Source organism: Carettochelys insculpta, chromosome 1 (assembly GCF_033958435.1).
Source record: "Carettochelys insculpta isolate YL-2023 chromosome 1, ASM3395843v1, whole genome shotgun sequence".
In the NCBI taxonomy this organism is placed as follows: domain Eukaryota; kingdom Metazoa; phylum Chordata; order Testudines; family Carettochelyidae; genus Carettochelys; species Carettochelys insculpta.
In genome coordinates, this window is record NC_134137.1 from 220,648,979 (window position 1) to 220,672,811 (window position 23,833).

Below are 23,833 nucleotides of genomic sequence, written 5' to 3' on the forward strand. Positions count from 1 at the left end.
TGTGGTCCAGCCCCCCTTTCAAGGGGCAGGCTCTACCCCTCTCTCCTCCTCCTCCTCCTGCCAGGTGTTTCTAGAACAAACCCAGCACACGGCGGGCTATTTGCATTAAATATTCAATAGCTGTTTTACCGTTGAGTGAGCTGGAGGGCAGCCTGACTTAGACTAGAGGGTAGGAAAGACTGATGGGAGGACGCCCAGAGAAAGGAGGTTACTCGGTGTACCTTTGCTCCACTGCACTCCGCTCAAATGCAGGGCTCCTGCAGAGGAACAGGCACATGCAGAGGAGTCTAAAAAAGTGAAAGTGATTTTCAAGCGTGAGGCATTTCTCTCCCCCAACCCCCGAAACCCAGCCCAGGCTGCCGCAGCTGCCAGAGAGGAAGGGGGAGCTGCTGCCTACCATGTGTCCCCGCACCCGCCGTCTCTGATGAGTCATTGCTATGCAAATAAGACTAAGGCTCGGAGTTCCTGGCCAAGCTGAGCCGGGCTAGTGCCTTTCATTGCAGCTGAGCGGGCTGGTGTCCCGGCGTGCCCCTTTGTGGGATTCCCGAGGCCGGGGAGGGAAGATGCAGCTGCGGGCAGAAGCAGAGGCAAGGACGGCGGCTTTCCCGGGGGAAGTCCTAGAGGGGAGCCCGAGGGCTGTGAGTGCCCGATAACGGAGGCGCGGTGCTACTAGGCCAGGCACGGGCGGGGGCTGCCCAGGTCGCACAGACTGTTGCTGGGGGAGCATTGAGACAGTCCCAAAGGTACTGCTCCCCCCACCTGCCAAGCTCCCGTCGGCAGCCGGCCGCGCCCTTATCGCGCACCGGGCTCCACTCCCCCTTCCGGGGCAGGGGCTCAGGTGTGTGTGGCTGGCGCCAGGCCTCCGCCTCCCTTTGTCTAGCAGCCGCCACCCTCAATCCCTCCGGGTTTGCCGGCCGGCCCCGGCCCCACCCCGCCGGGCCGCAGTGCCCCTCGATCCCTCCCCCTGTGGGCCGCTTTCTCCCTCCCCCTCCGCCCGCGAGGCTCAGCCCTGGCGCTCGCCGGAGCCACCACGCCCCCCGCGGCTCTGCACTGGAGCCGTCCCCGCCCGCCAGCACAGGTGGGGGCGCCCGGGCTCCCTTGCAGGTGCGCGCTGGGGGGGGCGCAGCGCTCGGTCCCGCCTTGCAGCTCGGCCACGTGCTTCTCCCCGTGTCCCGCCCCCTCCCGGATCCCGCGCTCATTGGCTGCGGGGCGTTCGGTGGGCGGAGCCCGCGGCCGGGAGCCGGGCAATATAGCGCGTCGCGGCGCTCGGCTGGAGCCGAGCTCTAGTCCCTGCCCGGCGCGGTTCCGGCAGTGCCCCCCCCTTGCCGCGGTTGGCACAGCGGGAGTCGGCGGCGTCTGCTGCCCCCACGCCCCCCTCCCCCGGCGGCCAGCACCGGCCCGCAGCCCCCGGGCAGGGCGGGACACGCAGCTCTCTCGGCTGCCCTGCACGGGACCCTGCCGGCCGGGCCCCCACCCCGCAGCCGCGCTTTGCCCCCGGGGAGCGAGCGAGCGAGCGAGGACGAGCCCGTGTCGCCCGGCGGGGCCGCGCCGTAGCTCATGGCTCGCGGGAAGGCCAAGGAAGGCGATGGCAACTGGAAGAAGTTCATCTGGAACTCGGAGAAGAAGGAGTTCCTGGGCAGGACCGGCGGCAGCTGGTGTAAGTGGCTCCGTCCCTGCGCGGCAGGGGCTTCTGCGGGCTCGGGAGAAGCGCTGTGGGGGGCGGTGGGGGAGGAATCGCTCCGCTCCGCTCCGCAAACCACCTCGCCGCAGGGCAGAGCCGCCGCTCCGGATTGGACCTCCCTTCCCCCCCACACCCGGCCTTGAATGCTGCGGCGGTGATTTAAATACCCCCCCCCCACTTCCGTGCGCCGCGGTGGTTTTCTGCTTCGGTGCCCGCTGCGTTGCCCGGGGCTGGTGGCCGAACTGCCGCTCCCCCCTTTCCGGCAGGGGCCGTGCCGCGCGCGGGGAGCCCCTTGGCTTATTGCTCCCGGCGAAAGGCGCCTGGGTGCGGGCTGCGATGTTCAGGGGCAGCCTCGCCACCTCTCCGGGCCTCCCCCCGTGGTGCAGCCGCCTGGCCGGCGATGCTCAGAACCGGCCCGGCCGGGCTCCTTTCCCGCTGCGGAAAGCTGCGCCGGTGGCGCTTTTTTGTCTCCTCCCAAAGGTCACGCTGAAGGGCACTGATGTAGTGAGATCTGAGTCGTGACTGCGGTAGGAGGGGGGGCGCACAGCCCTCCACATACCTCTCGCGGTTTCCCACCATCCTCCTCTGCAGCAGCCCCTTTGTAGGGGAGCCAATGCGGCTGGCACGGGGTCTGGATCAGCCCGCGCAGCGTGTCCGGGAGAGGGGCTCGGGTCAGAGGCGTGTCAGGGATCTGAAATCCCAGCGCAAGGGCTGTATTGTGCCGGAGACCCCTCCCCCCGCCCCGGCTCCAGCGAGCTCCGTGGGGCTGCTCGCTGGGGGGAACGAAGGGTTAATAATGCATCAGAGCTCAAGGTTAGTCAAGGTGACACCCCAGAGCCGGAGGTAAGGGAGGCAGTGGGGCAGAGCTATCCGGTAGTAGCACATTGGCGGTGGATTTTCCTGGCTCTGTGCATGGCTCTCTTGGGTCTTATTTCGTTTTTTCTCCCTGCCTCCATTTGGAGGAGTAACGTGCCCCAGCTCGGGGGAGAGAGAAGAAAGGGCTGGCTGGGGAGGCAGCCAGGAGAATGAGCAAGTCCTTGAAGCCAGTCTCCTAGCAACTTACTGTAACTTGAGGGAGTCCATGAGGTGCACAATGGTTCAAATCTATTTCCTCCACCTCCATTTCTGCCTTGTGTCATTCCCGCCTCCCCACCCCCCTGCTAAGCCAGAGGCAGGAAGACTCCAGTTGTAGGCACATGACAGCCTGCATTGCACTAACTAGATAGCTACAAGGGGCCTGGTGAAGATCTAGGCCCTAGGGCATCACCTCCCAGATTTTCTTCCCTCCATTTTCTCAGCTCCTTCCTGTCTCTGTTCTCTATTGCAACTGTATCTGTTTGCTTTGGAGTCTTAATTAGTCTGCAAGCTCTAGTTCATTCTGAGTTGACCCAAGAGGAAAGCTCCAGTTCTGTAGAATAAAACAAACCCAAAATAGTACATGTGATGTGATTCCAGTTTCTAGCCTGATCTAGCTTGTGGCTGTTGGTCACTGCTGAATGTCTTGTCCGCTCCCAGTGAAAGTTACAAAAAGATACTGTTAAACTATTTGTCCATTGATTCTCCCCAGCGCACCCCCCCCCAACAGCCAAGCTGCAAGGATGGCAGGGATCATACACCTGACTTGCACTTTTAAAAAAAAAAAAAAAAAAAAGAAGTGCACCTCCAAAGAGAAGTGCTGGGCATAGTTGTCCTTGGGGAGAGGGCATTTTGCCCTTGGGCTTATTTTTTTACCTAGCTGGGTTTTAACCAGTACAACCAGACCCTGGGTTTGAATTGCGACATTGTAGAATAGGAAAGTCTTTGTATCCATCCTTTTGTCCTTTTTCTCTTCTGGGGTTGGAGGGGAGGAGTGGTGGCTACAGCAAGCTGAGGGTACATCAGAACCTGGGAAACGCATGTTTTCCCCTCAACATGGCTGTGTAAACAAGCACTATGTCTAATGTAATGATTAAATGGCCCATGCTGCATATTGTATTACAAATAGTACTTAGAGTTGTCTATTTACATATCATTTTTAAAGGCGTACAGTTGCTGCCAACCAAAACAGGCCCACCACCCTCTGCAACCAGACATCTGGAGGTGCCATCTTTAGATTTGGCAGGCAGCATCATTAGGGCAGATGAGGAGGTCCTCACTAGATAGATTTATGCTTGAGCAGAGAACTTGTGCTTGGAAATAATGCTTACTGGTGTTTACCCTACCATGAGCTTGTGTGAGGTTTCACAGATGTGCAGAATGATACAGTTCCTGCCAGAGAGAGCAGATACCTTAATGCCCAGGGCTGGATACCCATTGATGTAAACTGGTGTCCTGAGCTCAGGAGAGCTGTGATGGTGTACGTTAGGGGAGAGTCTGGTCTATCTGTTACACACCGAATGTTGTTTCTCACCTAAGCCCTTGTGCTTTGTCATTGGGTTTGCTGTAGATTTTCTATAATTCAGGCAGTGTGCTTTCTAGGTGTCCTGCTATGGTGTTTGACAGTATCCTGGCTAGGAGGTACTATAACACTACTGCCCATTGAAGTGATTAACTCCCCCCACCCCCAAAAAAAAAAAAAAATCAAAGGCAGCAAGTGCACAGTGCTCTTGTTTGGTGTATTACAACAGCACCGACTTTGACTGTGGTCTGGAAAAAAATTTCCAAATCTCTGACATCACAACCATTTGCCTAGAGCTGCCTGGATACCAAAGAGTTGATTAACTCTGAGTCTGCCAAAATGTAATGCTGCTTCATGACCTTCCTGCTGCCCTGCCCTAATGGGGAAGGAGGAAGCTGGAGGCCAAGGCCTGCCCCCTCCCCCTGCCTTAGCTTTTTCATTGTTCCAAGTGCTCCTACTATTGTTACTTAAGAGACTGAGAAAAGCTAAAACAAAGGAGAAGAGAACTGTATTTGAACTGAGCTGCTTTTGTGTGCTGATTGAGCACAGGAGGAAAGCTTTCTGTCTGTCTTTCCTTCCCCCCCAGTCCATTCTCACTAGGCACCCTTTGTTTTAGAGCCATGGTCAATGGGCTTCCTCTGAAATCATCTGTTGCCTCTAACTCTGCTTCCTCTTGTTACTGTTGTCTTGATTAGCATATAGTTGCTTGGCATGAGCCTGGTTTATCCTTCCTGTAGGCTGCCTGGTGATGCCTAGTACTGCATGTTACTATGCAGTTAATTAGCTGAGATAATCCTTGTAAACCAGTAACTGATACCCAGATTCCCAGCAGTGTTGTGTTTCTTGCATTGTCTCGTGTGGCTTATTCTAGTCTTTCCCCTGCTCCTTTTCTTTCGACTAAAAGATTTAATGGGGTTACAGACCTGGCCGTGTCAACTGGATGGTGTGCTAATGCGTTTTTTATACAGGGTTTATCAGACCACAGCAATGCAGGTGGCTGTTTTCAGCACCTGAAATCAACTAGAGAATAGTTAAATGAGGCCTAATTCTGTTTCGAGCAAATTCCGGTTAACTTTAGTGAGTGTGGGATTAGACCTGAAGTTGAAGACTTGAGATTTGTCAAAGGAGCCTAAAAAGAATTACGTACCCAAATCCTAGTGGAATTCATTTGGGTTTGAAATGCTAATTCCTCTGGAAATGCCAGCTCCAAGGCTCCCTAACAGTGAGGGGCTGATGTCAGGGTGTGTTGGGTCCAGTGTTTCCTCTAATTTTTTCCCATCTATGGGCAGAATAAATCTTGTGTGCCAAGGCATGTCTAGATGTGCACCACCAGTATAAATGCATCCTGCCAGCTGTGGGTGCTTTGCTGAACAGCTAGGTGACACCTGAATCTCTCCTGGGCAACTCCCCAAGTGTTCAGTTTATAGGGAACGCTGGTTGCAGCAGTGCTGAGCACCTGAAGGAAAGGCACTTAAAAGATGTCCTTTACTGTCACAAGCTTGTTCACTGGAAACAGTCCCTTAAATGTTTCCAGGAAACGAATGCCTTTTATCTTAAAGAACAACTTCTTAACCTTTCCTTTGGCTTGACTTCTTTTGTAAGTGGAAAAAGTTGGTTCATGGTTTTTTAATAATAGCTTAGAAGGTGAAGTGGATCAAATGTGAAAATGTTCTCTTTGTACAAGACCATGTTCTATCACAAGGGTTCCTGGGCACTACTACTGCAGTACAAATACATTTCTCAGACTTGGTCTACACTAGACCTTACAGTCAGCTGCAGATACACAATCAACATGTCTGCCCTCAGAGGGAGGTGGACAGGAGCGTTGACCTCTTTACTCCTCTCAACAGGAGCTGTACATGGGGTTGAGTGCTGACCTCAGACATATTGATTTCATGTGTCGACATGTAAAATCAAACTTGGGAAGATTGACCCTGAGTGGGTTGGTCTCCTGGTAGCTATAAACAACCCCCGAGTGCCACCCTCCAGCTGGCTCTCCTTCAGCACTAGAAGTGGCTGAAGTTTTGTTCTGAAACATGGGTGTATCAGGGGCTTGATGGTTTTCTCTCTTCTCTTGCAGTTAAAATCCTTCTCTTCTACCTGATCTTCTATGGCTGCCTGGCAGGTATATTCATTGGGACCATTCAAGTGATGTTACTCACGATCAGTGAATTTGAACCCAAATATCAGGATCGAGTGGCGCCACCAGGTAATTAAATAGTAGGCCCATGCCTGAGTGCAGGTCACTTAAAGAACAGTAATTTTATTGCTCACTTGGGGGTGATAACGGGTAAGCATTCTGTTGCTGTGGCATGCCACTTCTGAAATGGCCTTAGCGCTGTTACAAATATCAAGTGTGTCTAAGTGGTGGCTATGTTCTCAACCTACATTCACGGCATTGTGTGTGTGTGGGGGGGGGGGTGGGGGGGGGTTGGCTTTTGCTTTTGAGTCTTAATGAAGATTAAATGTTGGAATGAGTAGAATGAGACTGTTGGGACTCATGGGCCCTATTTTCATCTCTGCCCCTTTGTATCCTGGGGTGACCATGGGCAATTTGTTCCACCTTGTCTCTTGTTTAATGCATCTGTGAAATGAGGGAAACAATATCAAGATCTCAAGGTTTTTCAGAGGCTTAAATTGCTGGTGCTTGTAGTCCTGGGCGTTTTCGGGAGGGGAGGTTTTAGGCGTGAGAGACACACGAGTTAGGTGTTCTCTTGTTTGAATGAAGGATAGCAAATGAATGGCCTGTTGCTACTGAGTGACATACAGCACCAGTTTGAAAAGGAGAGAGCTCAGCTGGGCAGTTGCTTTAGGTCAAAGCACAGAGTCCCTTGGCAGTGCAGTGGATTCTCTTTGTCATAGCCAGTCTGTTAGGCTGTCTGGCTCTTGTTAAAAGTCAGTGATTGGTAGGACACGAGTGTAGGGGGAGGAGTCTTGCAACTACTGCTTTCCCACATTACAAATGACCTTGAGGCTGCTTGGCATTGGGGAGGCTAACGTTTTGTCCCTGTCTCTCACCGCTTGCTGTGTAAAACCGTCCAGAAGCTTTTAATAACGGTGAGTATTTAAGGGACACTTGAGGCTCTGGTATAGGAGTGTGTGCCACCAGGGATGACAATGGTGTGGCTGAGCTGTATTCTGGCTAAGCAAGGCTATTGTTCTAGCCTAGAGGTTCTCAACAGCTTGTACCCCATCTTCTGGGGCACTTGAGACATTTGCCTAGTTCTAGAACGGGCTATGTTAAACACTAACAAAGTCAGTACACACTAAAACCTCACAATGGATTACATAAACAAGCCATTGTATATCATCCAGAGCAGTAGGTACACTATATAGTCCAATTATATTTTATAATATGGTAAAGGTGAGAAAGTGAGCAATTTTTAGTAACATTGATGCTTCTGTATCCTTGTCTTTTTGCAAGCAAGTAGTTTTAAGTGAGGTGAAAACTTGGTGGTACACCAGCAAATACTCTTGGGAGGAGTACAGTTGTCTGGAAAGGGTGAGTGCCATTGCAGTAGCCTACACAATATCATGCCAAGCAAAAATCAAAAGGCACATCTTCCAGAAGAACCCTCGCTGCCAACCTTTTTTTTAAGGGAAGCTGTTTTCAAAGGATGCTACTTAGAACAAAGACAAGAAATAAATTGTGTTGTGGTTTTTTGTGATGCTTAGCAGGAGTAAATGTTACCTCAGATGCTGAACATCTGGCTTTGATATCTGCAAAGGAAACTGTCCTCTGATCAACAGTCAGCAGCATGTTTTTGCTTTGGTGGTGCACCAGAGGAGAAAATGGATTGTACGTAGTATAATATTAAGCAGGGCTACTAGGCTATTTAAGTTAGAAGAGGCACTAGATACCATATACATTAGTTTTGGTGGATCACTCTGGTTTTAAAGAAGGAAAAGCTGTTTGCTCCTTATTTTTCCATAGAATGTAGTTTTAAATTGGAGAAATTTGATGCACAGGAAATTCACCCCCCTCTCCCCCAGGTTACATCCATATTAACCAGCTATACTACCTGATGTTACATGATCTTCTTGCTCTAGCTAAATTTTTATCTGACTTAGTTGTAGTTATGAAGGTCTATTTCTAACGTGAGATTGTGAGCTGAAAGGCTTTTTTATAAAACCTTGATCTGTAGAGCACTGACTACTGTAGTTCTTTAAAAATAGACCTTTAAAATAATTGGAAGGCAGGCTGGTTTTAAGACACTTATAATGGCATGTCGCTGTAGAAAGTGAAGTGGGTTTATCTTTAAACAGAGGCTGCAGGCATTGATTTGTCTGAAGACTTGGGGATTTGGGCCTGCAGACTCCCTGGGCATGCAGTGGAACCAACACAACGATTTGGTTCACAGTCAAAATGGACTGACCTTTAAATCTGTGTTCTTCCTTCCCAGCCCCTACTATGGGTGTTTCAAGCCACAAGGCTTTAAACCCATTCAGTGTACAAGTGTCAAAATACCTGGCATGGGACAAGCATCCTTCTACCTTTTGGAACCAGATATTATTAGTTCTCCCTTGACTGGACAGTAGAGGTCACTTGCAAGTTGGAGTGAGTGTACCTATGCCTGAAACCTTTTTCATCCTCCAGCAAGCCCAGAAATAAAGTGTAGCTCTTGGCTTCAAACATATTGAGATGCAGTTGTCGTCAGTTCAGCTTCTGGAATAAACCTTTTTCCAGTTATGTGAGTTTCATGACCATTTTGGAAAACAGAGTATAAAGTTGGCCAGCTCAGGCAAAAAGTCTCCATAGACCTTCTCACGGTGGTGATGAGTAAACTGTTACTATCAAACAGGAAAGTGGACAACTAGAATGGTGCGTTAGTGAGAGGGAGAATATAGAAAACCTAAATTTCCTCTCACTGGAACCACTGTATAATATTGGCCACATAAAATGTAAATCAGTGTTACCCAGCACACTGGTACATGCCAGGGAGTTTTTAGGATTTATATGATGGCAGTGGTAGAAAAGTGGACAGAGCCCCAACAACTCTCACTACTAAATGTACCAGTAATCAATGCATGACTGGATTACAGGGCTGGGGGCTGGAAAACCAACTTGTGTTGCAGTCTTTGGCTGTGACCCCTTTGTGCTATTTCCCAGATTGAGTGGGAGATAAAACTAGTTCTTCTGAAGTATTTAAGATCTGCAGAAGAAAAGGCTGTATGGATGCTGTGTGTTAGCATTTTTATAGAGTAATTAAGCTGTTGTAATGAAACCAGAAATCCTGCTGCCATTTACTGGGTGATATTGATGTGGATGTACCATTCAAAGCTATAATGTGCCGTTTCTGTGCCAGATGGTGTTAATATGCTAATACTCCATGCATTTAACACACCAGGGATACTGTGCTTGCTCAGAGGCTCCATAAAATACTGTTTTGGGGGAGTGTAGAGGAATTAAAAGCATTCAGAGGTCCAACATCGTAACTACAGCATACACTGACTTACTTTCAAAAGTATGACAGGAAGATTGCCTGTGGAATTCTAAACCCTACTCAAGTGCAGTATTTGGTTAGAATTCTGATTCCTGATGAATAGGACGTTTTGTCTTGCTCCTTTGTGTAGCACACTGTAAAAAATATCAAATTGGCTGCATATTTCTCCTCTTGCTGTTTGATCCTGGGAAGTGGTGTTTTCATGCCCTCCACTGGCTGCAGGGGCAGGGGAGACCACTCTGAAGGCCTTCTCGGAAACTGGCAGTCACTTCTGTCAGATTATAAATTTTAAAAATGTGTCCTGCCTCTTTAAATGGTTCCCCCTTGCGCCTATGAGGTGGTGTAATGGAAAAGGCTCCTCTGGTACATGGTGCTTGATTGGCTCACTTAGCTTACATAGTAGCAGTAAATGAAATAGAGGTCATTGTATTTTAGCTGGTGACTCTGCAACTGTCCTGGACAGAGTGTGCTGCAGGAGGCATGTAACACCATCTCCCTCTGTGTCTTACCTCTGATGAGGGGAATCCAGGAAGCTTAATATGCCAAGACTCCCTAGTCTCTGCCATGCAGATGTCCTTACAGGTTGAGAAAGTGCATGTTTTCCTCAGGGGGTGTCTAGAAGTCGGGTAGCACCAGCACATCAAGGTTTAAAATTAGTTCCCTCTTGGTGTGGGTTTCGTTAAGCTCTCTGAACTTCACCAGATCTGTGGAGGAGGGAATACATGGGGGCAGCTTGCTAAGGACTATAACAGTGTGTGTGAAGTGGGGAGCAGATCCTTTTGGGTGGCATGAAATTTCATAAGGTGGGGTATGGCACAGTTGGGGTCTCATTCATCTCATTAAAAATGTTGAAATCTGTTACTGTTAGTTTTCATATTCTACAGCGTTTTCTTACACGTGCCAAAAGGGTTTGTTTTATGTGAGCCTAACTGAAATGTCCCTCAGTTGGATTACATCAGACAAGTTGGGGCGGGGGCGGGCGCGAACTGTGGGATGAAAAGTGTGGCCTGACAAAAAAAATTTGCACATCCCTAGGACTAGTGTGGATCGGTGTCTGCTAGGTCCTTCTGCACTCTAAAATGTGCCCTGTAAGTCAACATTGTCTCTAACTCTAACGAAACACTTATGAAGCACACTATGCAGTATATTCACAGCCAGGTTCCTTATTTAAAGCCTTATTTCCCAAAGACAGTGTTTCCTTCTCAGCTTTTCCCACAGGGGAAAGCCCAGCCTTTAGAAATGCTTCTTCCCTGGCCAGTTACATATTTTGCTTCTTTCCATGTGTACACACCGCTCTCTTGTGGGGATGGTCATGTGGGCTGGGTTGCTGGCAGTGCTGCTGCCTCCTGAATAGCATTTCGTTTGGGTGGTTGACTGTTTACAAAAACTAGAGAGCTGGCGCACACAGTGAGTCCGGTAGGTGTAAGTTGGGCCCCTTACCATTGTGCCATAATGCTGGTGAGATGGGGAAAGGGGGAAAACCAGGGACCTAATTTCACAGGGATAGTGTAAGGTTTACTTGAGTCCTACTCCTACCCTCAAGAGTGATCCTTGAGGAGGAGGGGTCTGGTGGCACCTTTAAATCCGTTGGTCTTTATTTGGGCATGAACTTTCGTGAGCAGAAGCCCACTTTGTAAGGTGGTGTAGGACTTCACATTTGGTTTTTCAGATACAGCCTTACATGACTACCTCTCTGATAGGAGAGATTAAGGTCCCCAGAACACATGCTTGAGTGCTAAGAAAGTGACTGTGATTTAAGAATGTGCTTAAGGGAACTAGAGAACAACAGGAAGTCTTTTGGCACCTTCTAGACTAACAGATATTTTGGAGCATAAGCTTTCGTGGGCAAAGCTGATCTGATGCATCAGCAGGTCTTTGCCCAGGAAAGCTTATGCTCCAAAATATCTGTTAGTCTGTAAGGTGCCACAAGACTTCTTGTTGTTCTTGAAGCTACAGACTAACACAACTACCTATCTGATACTTGTCACCACTTCAGGGAACTGACACAAGTGACTTGCCTGGGAGTCATGGGATGAGCCTTTGGGAGGATGGGAGACCAGAGATTTTTTCTGTAGTGTATTAGCCAGTGGTACCTTTTTGACATAAGGCAGTAGCTGTCAACCTCTCCTTACTGCTGCATCCTTTTCAGGAGTCTGACTTGTCTCATGTAACCCTAAGTTTCACCTCACTTATGGCTCATTTTTGTAAGCAAAAGTGTCACAGTACATGGTTACTGAACTTGCATTTTTTGCTCTAATTAGCTAATCCATTTGAATACAAATAGTGCTCCATGCTCTGTGTACTGTCAATAGAGCAGTATAAATGAGCCATTAGCTTTGTGACATTTTAGTTTGTGCAAGTTGTACCTCCATGGTCTGCTACACCATGGACCTTAGTGGTCCCAAACAAGGGATTTTGCTGGACCAGGGGAGTTTAATGCCCCCCACTGGCCCTCCAGCTGCAGCCAGAACCCCCTTGGGGCTGCTGAAGGACACCAGTGCCAGCATTGTCCACCTGTGGGGCTGCCAGCTGGCTACCTGCTTGCCCTGGCTCTCTGGACTAGGCACATCCCTGGTCCTGCTGAATGAGGGATGTTGCTGGACCAGTGTGCTGGTTTTAGGTGCAACCTGTACTGATTCTGCTGCTGCTTCTTATGTAGCCTATTAATCAGACCTATCTAAATGAGCTGAGGTACCCTCTAGAAGACCTCTGTACTCCCAGGTGTACACATCCTGGTCACTGAACCACTGATACAGGGCTAATGGGCTGCCCAGTTCTATTGTTATGTTTTGGGGTGGGTGGTCCACAATGGAACACACACAACCATTTTTCTAGTGTGTGTGTGTGTGCGTGCATGTGTCTTTAAAAATGGATCCGAATGGTGGGCGTGACTGACTATAGTGTGCAACTACGGTTTCATCCCTTTGTTCGGCAGATGTTGGGGCCAGGAGGGCAGGTAGGATGGCTTTATTTTTGCTTCAGCAGAAGATGCACAAAAGGTGGGAGAGGGTTTGCTGTGAGTCATGTGCCCTAAATGAAGAACATAGCTTGAATTGTCTAATGACAGACTGGTGTGCAGTTTACAGCTTCTATCCAGAAGCATTCTGCTATGCTTATCTGTGTTCTCCATCTCTGGGGTAAGTAAAGGAAGGCGGTGGGAGGCTTTTCTGCAGGTTTAAATCAGTTGAAACTAATGGTGTTGCTTGAAGCCCACGTGGCCACCTTAGAAAACTAGGGTGTAAACATTCACAAAGAGTTACCAGCTGATGGAGCAGGACTGGGAAGGGATGGGGTTAAAAGATACACCATATATTTAGCGATAAGGGTGGATAGCAAAGGTTCCTAGGAGACCAACGACTGTGTCACTGTACAGACAACTGCAGCTTTGATATTTGATTCTGCTAATGGTGAAGGTAACTTTAGTTCTCAATTTGTAACAAAACCCAGCCAGGCCAAAATATATGAAAGGGGGGAATGAAGACTGCTGAAGCAATGGCAACAGGCTGAAAGTAACAAGGACCTTAATGAGCCCCTTGTTTGTGACAGAGGCCACTGCAACAGCAGCAGGATCCTTGGCTCTCATTATTTTAAACTTCAGCACTAGTCACACATCAAGGCATTCAATTAAAATGCAACCTGGGCTTCCTTCAAGTGCAAATATTTAATGAGTTTTGTAATGACAAAAGGAATTGTTTCCCCTTTGACTGTACAGGTTACTTCTGTATATTAATTCCCCTGTGCTCCAGCCATTCACCTACCTCAAAGCCTTCCCCCACCCCCCAGGGTTATAGAGACTACAAAATCAAGGGCCCGTGTTCCCATTTACCCATGCAATCAGAGGCAGTCTGCACTGTTTCTGTGCGCAAAGCCCAGAGGAGCTTGGTGCTGTGCAGAGAGCAGAGGATGATTTGACTGTGCTCTGAGCTTATGATTAGGCTTCACCTGGGGGCCAGTAAAAGTAATTCTAGCCCACCATAAGAGGGCAATGGGGTGCAGCTTAAAGCGTGGAGGCCACACCGGGCTGGAGAAGTGTTTGGGATGCCTGGCTGAGGGATTCCACCCCCACTTCCACATAGTTGTCCACCTTCTGGCCCTACACTGACTCTAGTGGACAGGTTTGACAGGAGTGTTGAGGACAAGAGACAGGAAGTAATTCTTCTGCTCTATTCAGTGCTTGTTAGGCCTCAGTTGGAGTACTGTGCCCAGTTCAGGGCACCACATTTCAAGAGAGATGTGCAGACATTGGAGAAGGTCCAGAGGAGAGCAGCAAGAATGATTAAAGGGCTGGAGAACAAGAACTATGGGGAAAGACTGAAAGAACTGGGCTTCTTTAGCTTAGAAAAGAGAAGACTTAAAGGGGACATGGTAGTGGTTTTCAAGTACCTTAGAGGCTTACAAGGAGGAGGGAGGAAAGATTGTTCTCTTTGGCCTCTGAGGATAGGACAAGGAGCAGTGGGCTTAAACTGCAGCAGGGTGGTTAAACGCTGGAATAAATTAACTTGGGTGGTTGTAGAATCTCCATTCCTGAAAGTATTTAAGAGCAAGTTAGACATCTATTGGGGCTGGTTTAGATCGTGCTTGGTGCTGCTGTGAGGGCAGGGCACTGGACTCCATGACCTCTCATGGTCCCATCCATTTCTAGTGTCCTGTGATCTGTCTGGTGGATCACCAGTTGCCTAGCTTTCACTTCAAGTGCTGCAGTGACAAAACTTCAGCATTACAGTGCAGAGCAGGGGTGAGCAAAGTCTTTAGGTCAGGCCTCACTTTTTATCCCTGCTGTTAACAGGGCCCCCCAACTTGTTTACTGTAACCCAAACTGGCAGAAAATTTGGTTATGCTCATATGGAGAAGAGGAAAAGAACCTTTTGGCGCGCACACAAGAAAAGAGGCCTAGAATGTGAAACCTGTCAATTGGTCTATGAATAGATGCACATAAAAACAGGAGCCTTAAAAATGCTGAAATGAGATGAATGAGCCTGAGACCCAGCAGCTGATTGTGCTGTGACCCCCTTACAAAATTTCCCACTTCTTACTTTGTGCAGCCCCATGATAGAGGTTTCCATCAACATAGCTGCATCTACAGTGGGGAGTAGTTCAGCCTGACCTTGGGTTGGGATTCAAAAACTTCAGACATCAGTGATGTCACCAGGTCAATCTAATCTTCAAGTGTAAACCAGTGCTTGGTAATGAAACTACCACTTCAGGCTTGTAAACATGGAATTTCTGCTTAACTGAAGAATGGAACCTTCTCTGGGTTAGTATCGGAGAGGTGGCCATGTTAGTCTGTATCCTTGAACAAAAGGACATCCTGTGGCACCTTACAGGCTAACAGATACTTTGGAGCATAAGCTTCTGTGCGCAAAGACTGACAAAGCGGGTCTTTGCCCACAAAAGCTTATGCTCCAAAATTTCTGTTAGCCTGTAAGGTGCCAGAGGACTGCTTGTTGTCTCTGGATTAGATTTTCCTTCTGTATTCCATCAGTCACCCTGGGAGGGAACCTTGTCCTGTTTGGGTCAGTTTGGGGTTGCCATACATCCCTCTTCCGGAACTGGGAGTGTGTCAGGGAAGGGTGACATCTTGGTTACACTGTGAGCTGAAGTCTGAGAGCAGTTACACTCAGACCATGTTTTCCTTGCTAGATGGGAGAAGGCACTGATCAGTCATCTGAGCTCTGCCTCCCCTCCTGGGCCAGACCTTTTCAGAAGGCTGTAACCCAAAAGCCAAGTGTGCATCCCTCTGCCTCCAGGCTCTAGAGCTGTTCTGCCAGAGCAGAAGTGGAGAGGCGGGGAGGAGGGTTTTTTAGTTCCCTCAGGTAGTATCTGAACTTAGGCCCGTGTCTCTTGCTGCTGGCTCAGAGGCACCTCCAAATCACTGGTTCCTTCTGAAAATTTGGGCTTTGAACTTCTAACCTTCAGTGGTTCTCCCCCTCCCCCATGGGAGTCTAGGGTTAGCCTTAGAAACCTCTCACTCTTCCCAGCCTTGAGCAGTTCTATCTGCACAGTAACTATTAAGTAAAACTCAAAAGAACCTAAAGTAGCATAGAAACTTAGTGGCATTTAGGCACGTCTGGAAACGTTGCCCCATGTCTAGAATCTGTGTGAGGTATCTTAGAGCCTAGGACAACTCTGTGCTCCTTCTTACCTGCCAGGGTCCAGTTAAGGAAAGCCCTTAAGCACATACTAATTGGACTGCTTTCCTGAGTTGGTGTTACAGGGAGGTGTCTTGAGCCAGCATGCTTTAGCCCTGCAACATCTGCTCTTGGTTGGCTGTATGCTCATCCATGTCAGGCTGCTTCTGGCCTACATCTTGTACAGCTGACCCAAGTCTGTTGGATTAGAGTGCAAACTGCTGGTGGGGAAGCAGAGTGCTGAATACAAACAAAGCCTTCCTCTACTAGGCTGTGTAGAGCGTGTTGGAATGAGGAAAGAATAATTAAACAGACAGCTTGTACGCTGACCCCAAACACTACCCCTCGCACTATTGTTGGACAGCATTCTGAGCTGTTAGTGTAGGCATTGCTTTCTGTGTGCATTCAGCATGTCACATCCAAGTGCGCTAAAATCTGAAGAAGGCACTTCAGTGCATTTCTGTAGATGCTGAAATTTGAGTTGTCTGTTTCTAGAACAAACTGCTTTGTGGACTGTATGTATTGCCTTTAGGGTCTTGAGACTTCTGGGTGTGAATCTCTTCTTCTCTTTTCCCCCTTAGGACTGACACTAGTGCCCCAAGTACAAAAGACAGAAATCTCCTACACAGTTTCTGAAACCCGAAGTTATGAAGAGTACGTGGCCGGTCTTGAGAAATTCTTGAAGGGCTACAACGATGACCAGCAAATGAACGATATGGAATTTGACACTTGTGCTGGTAAGCAGACCCCTAGCTACAGAGCTCTGACTGTTTAGCTGGAGGCTGTATTAGCCACCCTCTCCTAAATGCATCCCATCAAGATACTATTGGCTACTGATGCTGTTGCTGTAAGCCCTGTAGAACACCTTTTGTAGTGACCAGCAGCAGGAGGGTTAGTTTCAGACTCTGTCCAGGTTCGTTAGCTTGTACAAGAGTTGCTCACGGCTGCCTGCTGCCCGAGTAGGGTGACTGACTGGGCCAAATGTTGGAACACCCCTCCTCATCCACCTCCTGGTCAAGACATCCCTTCTTGTGGAATGAGGTGTACAGGGATGTTGACAAATGCTCCTTACCAGCAGATCTCTTCCAAGAGATCTGCAGTCTGGACATGCACTCTTGACAGAAGTTTTGTTGACAGAAGCCTGCAGTCTAGATACAACCTTAAAGGGGATGGTGGGGAGGTGGAGAACCCTTTCCCCTTCTCATGTAATTGAGCAAAGCATCTGTAATGGATTGCACATACAGCTGACTCAACAGGAGATGGAGGTGTGGGTTGAGAAGAGGATACATTCTGACAGAATCCTTCCTCTGACCCCAAAGGAACAGAAATCAGAGAAGCAGCCCCACGCATGCCTGTCTTTGTGGAAAGATGTTCTGTAGAAAACAGACTTGGTAAAGATCAGTAGTGAACTTGTCACTGAATGGCTGGCAGCAGAGCCATAAGGTCAGACTGTAGAAGGTGGTATCGCCTGTTGGGATTACTACTAGACTTGAAAGAAAGGATTCTGATTCTAGGGAAATAATCACCTAAGTATTGCTTTTCTGTCAAAGCCTTCACCCAAGAGTTCATGCTGTATGTAAATGTCTTGGTTTTTTCCCCTTTACCCTACGTCCTACCCCAGAAAAACCAGAGGACTACATAATTCGAGGAGCATTTAATAATGCCCAAGGTCAGAAGAAGGTCTGCCGGTTCAAACGCGATTGGCTGGGAAACTGCTCTGGACTAGCTGATCCCAGCTATGGATATAGAGATGGAAAACCTTGCGTCATCGTTAAGCTCAACAGAATTCTAGGCTTCAAACCAAAGGCAAGTGATGCATTTTCTCTTCTTTTTCTTGCAACTTAGAGGAAGTGATTTCATAGCAGGAGCAGAGGACTGGCCTTGGAAAAGCTAGCTGTAAAGTGGAGTTAATAGCATCTTACAGGGTAGATGTGAGGCTTAAATAACTGCTGGAAATGGCTGTAAAAGCCTTTAGTGGTAGGTACTATGGAAGTGCACTGCAAATAATGTTCAGGAAGAACTGTTAAAGCAGGGCTTCTAGGCAACTCTCCTTCTCACCAGAACTTGTTAGCTAAATAGCTTTTTGTAGTAGCAAAGATTTTTGTTGCCTTCATGTACTCTTGCACCTCATCGGCCCTAAACCTATTGGGCGTCTGTAGAAGCACCCAACACCGTCTACCTGGCTCTGAGGTTTTTTTCCTCCCTTCACCTCAACCAGTACAGGTTTCCCCAGTTTGCTCTTCTAGGATGTAGACTTTCTGAACTTGGCCTTAGAAGGGATACTGAGACCCCGTAGAGCCTCTTGTTTAACTTTATAGTTCGAAAGGGACCATTAGATCATTTACTCTGACCTCTTGTATAATACAGCCTATTGCAGGTATCTGATAACTTGTGGTGCTGTGTTGCAGAGAAAGGAGGTGTCAGTGGCTCCATTCAGGGGTTCCCTCAACTTCATGTTTTCGATGAGAAATTTGTCAAATACAATCAACTGAGCAGTAGAACGACGGGGAAGTGAGAGCCCAGCTAGTGCATTGGGCGAATGGGTACATTTCTTTTAGGGGATCTTAAAATTGGACTTGTTGCTATCGGTGCCACCAGGCACCACAGAGAACAATGTCAGAGACAGGAGGAGGAGAAGAAATGGTACGAGCGTGATAGGTGAATGTGCTGCAAGGGGTACGCTGGAGTTCCCCTCCCCCTCCCCTTTGTGAGCTGGAGCCATGGAGAACTAGGTACTATGTTAGACTCTTGGGGCAGCTCATTTGGTGTGACCATGGATGCTTGGGGCATCAGGAGCAACAGGTCAGATCTTGACTACTTTGGATACTTGACAAGGCCAGGCTAGGTGGCTGCAGAGTGGAGATTTGCAAACACTGACTCGTCTCCCAGGCTCCACTGCATCATATTCTTCAGGCAGTTTCAGAAATTGTTTATAGGGGGAAGTCACATCTGAAAAGCAGGTAACTTGAGCTCTCTTTTGAGTGCTGGGCACATGATTGCCCTAAGCCTGCAGATCCCTGCCCCCACTCAGGATGGCACTGCTGTAAACTAATTCTTTAGGGTCCCTCTTTTAGTGGATGTTAATATCCTGGAATGTAACCTCCCCAGAATGTGCTGCCTGTCACTAGCATTATTCTGGCTGGAGCAGTAGCCTTAGGTTAACATGGCAGATGGAACCAAGGTCATGTTATGTGGCTCAGCTGCTTCCCTGAGGCCAGTTTGGGAACATCTTTCCTGCTCCCAAGTCTAGTTCCAGGCTGACTCTCTGGCACTGGACTTACAGCACAGACTCCCATGTGGGCTCTGTCACTGCTCCGTTATGTGTGACACACTTTCCTTCGGATCTTTTGAAGGCTTGCTTTGCCCTTCGACCCCAGGAATTGAGGGTGATGGGGGTGGGGGAGGGTGTCTTCCCAGGCTGTCAGACTTCGACTGCTAAACTTAGTAAAGGGGTGGGGGATAGGGGAATCCCCTGCACTGGCCTTCCCCTCCCTGGGGGAAGAAGTCTGTGGAGCGTCTTTTGTTGGCAATCCAGATTACTGCTGGTGAATTAGTGGCTTCCAAGCTGACAACTTGCTTGCAGTAGTGATTGAAAATGATTGCCAACCTGAGCTGGCTTTGAAACTGTGACCTTAGAAGCAAATCTGGCTCCTCACAAAACCTGCCAGCAGTGCCTCCTCCCTGGGATTTTATTTTGACACCCAAGGGTGGCAGCGCTTGTTGGCACAGTTCTGAATGTCTGGAAGAGATGCTGGAAACTTGTCAGTATGCATGTCAGTGAAGTTAGCCTGAAGAACAGGGACTGTCCAGCATGACAATAACACGCTTGTTTTGGGTTTCTTCTAGCCTCCATTAAATAGCAGCCTCCCTGCAGAGCTGATGGAAAAATACAATCCCTATGTCATGCCTGTTCATTGCAGTGCCAAGGTAAGCAGGGAAAGCATGTGAAGTGGCTTTAGAAAACGGGGGAGGCACACTGCCCAGGCCTTGCCTGACTTAACTTCAGGCTCTTGTGAATCAAACTTCCTCCAAAGCCTGAACTAAACATTGTAACTGCAACAAAATTAGGCCATCAAAGCGCAGGGCAAGACAAAGTGTAGTATACACCAGACCAGTTTTGCATAAGCAGAGGCTCCTTACTGCAAAGACAAGCTCTAGGGATTCATTCATTTGATTCAGTGTTATCCATGAGCTGTTTTTTCTTGTCCTGTATTTTTGGTGCAAGTGAACTTTAAAAGGATATTTTAAAAAGGTGAGCTGGCTTCAGTCCTGATACAGGAGTCAACACATCGTGCCCTGTCGTGCCTTCACAATCCTGCTGATAAAGGAGTGCCCATCTTTTTCAGCCATTCTCTGAGGGGCTCTTCCAAATGGCAGTAGCCCCTCTCAAGGCTATCTTGTTTACTCAGGTGGGAAACCTGTAGAGAACACTAACTGAAAAAAGGCAGGTTATTTTTGGTAGATGACAGATTTAAGCTGCCAGAGACAGGAAGTTTTTGGACCAGTGCTAAGAGGTAACTGTTAAAATCAAGATTTTCCTTCACCCACTGCAGTGAACAAAAATGAAGGGCCTGGGAAGAATCATGCAGATCTTACAAAGTAGCTACAAAACAACTTGAAGCTCTGGTGAGGTGAGGTTTTGTGGAACTTTTTCTTCAAGAAAAAAGTAAATATGGAAATTATCCTCACTGATGTCCATGGATTATGTAATTGACATTATACAAATTCTCCTTTCTAGTACCTGTTCTCAGGGACATAAAAGGGTTTGAATGAAGGATGATAACTGCATTGCGCTATCCAGTGCAGATGTCCCATGGTGATGGCCAAGTAGGGCTCACATAAGCAGGCTGAATGGATGGAAGAGCAAAAGGAAAATCTACAGAATGGGGCTTGGAAGAGTGATTTTTTTTTTTCCCTTTTCCCTCCCCTTTTAGAAAGAGGAAGATATGGACAAAATTGGTACTGTTGAATATTATGGCATGGCTGGCTATGCTGGCTTTCCTCTTCAATATTATCCATACTACGGCAAGCTGCTCCAGCCGAAGTATCTCCAGCCTCTCCTAGCAGTGCAGTTCAGTAACCTGACCTACAACACTGAAGTGCGTGTGGAGTGCAAGGTCTATGGTGAGAATATCCATTACAGTGACAAAGACCGTTTTCAGGGACGTTTTGAAATTAAATTCGACATAAAGAAAAGCAGCTGATCAAGCACAATTTTCTTTTCTCCCCTCCTAGCCATTTAAAAAGTAAACACAACAAAACCTACTAGTCTTGAACAAACTGTCATACGTATGGGACCTACACATAATCTATATGCTTTACACTAGCTTTCTGCATTACTAGATTAGAATGTAAACTTAAAGTGTAGCAATAGTGACAATATTTATTCTACTGTAAATGACAAAACAAAATTGAGCCTTGGGACATGCCCATTTTTACTGTAAATTATGATTCCATAACTGACTTGTAGTAAGCAGTGTTTCTGGCCCCTAAGTATTGCTGCCTTGTGTATTTTATTTAGTGTACAGTACTTTAGGTACATACTCTGGTCATTTTTCAAGCCATGTATTGATCTGTTTTCTACTTTCTGTGAGCAAAGATTTTTGCTGTCCAGATGTAAATACTCAATGGGAGTAGAACTGGCATGGTACTACTTATTCTTTTTTTTTCCTTTTAAAGATAAAGGCCCACCTCTGAGACTAACAGCACTCCATAGAACCTCCTTTTATTTTTCTGTGGTGTAGGGGTATTTTATTTGGAGGGGTGGTAGCGGCACCTAATCCTGAGTTTATTAATAAATAAAAAGGTGATTGTGTACTGTGCTTTGTAGTGAATGCTCTCTCCACCCTCCATCCTTCAGTATGTTGTGAGACCTTGAGTCAGACTATCCAACCCACTGATGAGTGAATTATTTGCTGTGTATAATTTTTTTTTTTTTTTCCTGCTGGCAGCATCACACTGGGTGGTGCTAATGTCTCTACTGAATGTTTTAACCATTTTCATGGTGGAATATTTTATATTTATGCAGTTGTACAATTTTATTTTTTCTGCAAGGAAGTGTAATGTATGAAAAACCAAAGTCACTTGTTTGAAAATAAATCTTTATTTTGAACTTTATAAAAAGCAATGCAGTACCCCATAGAATGGTGTTAAATGTTGTCTAAAGTGCAAAACTCATGTTCTAACATATGTAATAAATAGTCAAGAGCACAGTGCTCTTGCTCTTGTATTTCAGTCAGGTTAAAACATTGGCCAATAAATGAATGAATACATCTCTCCTGGTGTCTGTCTTCTGGTTAGGAACTGCAGCTAGTACCATGTTCTGCCTGTCAGTTGTCCAGAATCTTGAAAAAGTACTGGACCTAGAACACATAAAAAGATACTCCTGTTTAAAGTGCATTTTCTAGCTGATTACCCATTGCACACTGACTAAAAATGACTGACCCAGTTTCTTCTCACAAGCCAATGTACTTACTGATCACCCCTCCACCAACCCCATGCAGTTAGCACAGCAGTGTCTGGCTGATTAGAGGTGCTGCTCAAATTCTGCACCATGATGGGAACATTGCATCCAGGACTTTGCAGCTGTAGGCAAGGCAGAAATCTTACTGGGCCAGAGAACTATGAAAGGTTGTGACAAAAGCCATTGACATTCAAAGCACTAACTCAGCTTATTACATCAGACTAGGCAAAGTAAATTGCGTTAAATGCCCCTTCTGAACTTACTTAATCTGTAAAGGCCACTTATTGATGCCTATTTAAAATGGTGAGGCAAGCTGCCTCTTCTATAAAACTTCCTTTGAAAAGCAGGCTGCATTTTAACTAGGTGAAAGCTTTCAGTTTCTCTCATACATCAAACCTTTTTGGGCTTTGGAAAGGATATACCCCCAACAAAGTGTTTGACAGTATTTACACAGCAAGGGTTGTGCACTAATCTAACTTGAGATGAACAGTTTAAATGAAAAACACAGTTCACTGACCAAGAAACCTGTCCTCCAACTTCTGTTACTCTGCTGCTGCTTTAGCACCCAATCTACCTGTAGGGTTTAAGACTGACCGGGCCATCTCAGAACTTGAGCCACTCTGAGGAGGGTGGCAGGTCAGATGAACAGATTATTAAAAGTAATAAGGGAGTCTGTACACAGGTGATAGCCAGAGCTCTCCACTTACTGAGAAATGTACTTCAAAGACCTCAGTGATAGAGTTTATTCCCTTTCTGTAACTTTACAAGTGAATGACCCTTAACATTTTAGAATAGTACGTGTAAAAGGATGGCTGGTAGGAGCAAGCTTCAGGAACCTGAGCTTCTTCCTGTCTCACTTAGAGAAGAGGCTGGGATAGGCATTATTTTTACATGAGAGAATAGATGGCTTACAGCTCTTATGTTGCAGCAGGTTGACTAAACAAAACCTTGAACTGGCTTTGTGTTTTAATGCAGCAGGGCCCCACCCAAGAAAGACTGGGTCTTGCTTCCCTGTTTCAAAACTATTTCAGCCTGTTGGAGTATGTGAGATAGCAGCAGTGAGAGATTCAGCTTGTATCCACCACCACATAGAGAACAAAGAAACCCTATCTTTCACAGCCTTCAAGCAGGGTCACAGACATGCAAAATGCATCTTTCTGTAGTAAAATCTGATCTAGCATAAGGCCAAACTAAGATTGCATTACACCTGACTCTTTAAAATGTGCCTTTAAAGCCTGCCAGCAGAACAGGATGTTCACACACAAAACTTCACCATTTCTCATTTGTCCCCCTCTCTTCACAAGGAAGTATCATTCTCTAAGCCAAAGACACCAAATTACTCACTACTACTGCAGATCAGTAAAAAGGAACACTGAGAAAGAACAGCATGCTTCCCTGATGGGGGTGGGAAGAGAGAAACCATCTGGAAAGTACTAGCAGAAAGTGGTCATCAACTCAGCATTTTTTACAGTGTAGAAATCCAAAGGTGAAACTCCTGTCCCCATTTCTCAGCTAGAAAAGCCTTCCAGATCTAACTCCCAGTGTGATTTCCTGCACTATCCCACTGACCTGTAAAACCTGGGCAGCACTGGTTTCTAAAGTCTAGTTACCTTAAACTATTTGCAGGGGCAAGAATCCAGCAGATTGAATTAGACTCATGACTGGAAAACTACATTTCTGTATTTAGCAAAAGGTACCAGTGGCTGCATGTGAAAATTCTGGCCCACAGCATAGAAAAAT

General features: G+C 47.2%; 2 protein-coding genes across 4 annotated transcripts in view; one reads left to right on the top strand and one right to left on the bottom strand.

Moving 5' to 3' along the window:
- Window positions 1-1,278: 1,278 nt before the first annotated feature.
- On the top strand, window positions 1,279-21,906 carry ATP1B1 (ATPase Na+/K+ transporting subunit beta 1). The gene is made up of 6 exons (XM_074999878.1): window positions 1,279-1,657; window positions 6,139-6,267; window positions 16,212-16,367; window positions 17,252-17,436; window positions 19,477-19,557; window positions 20,565-21,906. Exons 1-6 carry the CDS (start codon window positions 1,558-1,560, stop codon window positions 20,832-20,834), a joined length of 921 nt encoding a protein of 306 aa, XP_074855979.1. The 5' UTR covers window positions 1,279-1,557; the 3' UTR covers window positions 20,835-21,906.
- Window positions 21,502-23,833, bottom strand: part of NME7 (NME/NM23 family member 7) — a 179,194-nt gene continuing 176,862 nt past the window's right edge. For all 3 annotated transcript variants that reach the window (XM_074999849.1, XM_074999865.1, XM_074999858.1), the window contains exon 12: window positions 21,502-21,992. In XM_074999849.1, coding sequence (XP_074855950.1) covers window positions 21,960-21,992 — 33 coding nt within the window. In that variant the 3' untranslated portion in view covers window positions 21,502-21,959. The remainder of the gene's footprint in view (window positions 21,993-23,833) is intronic.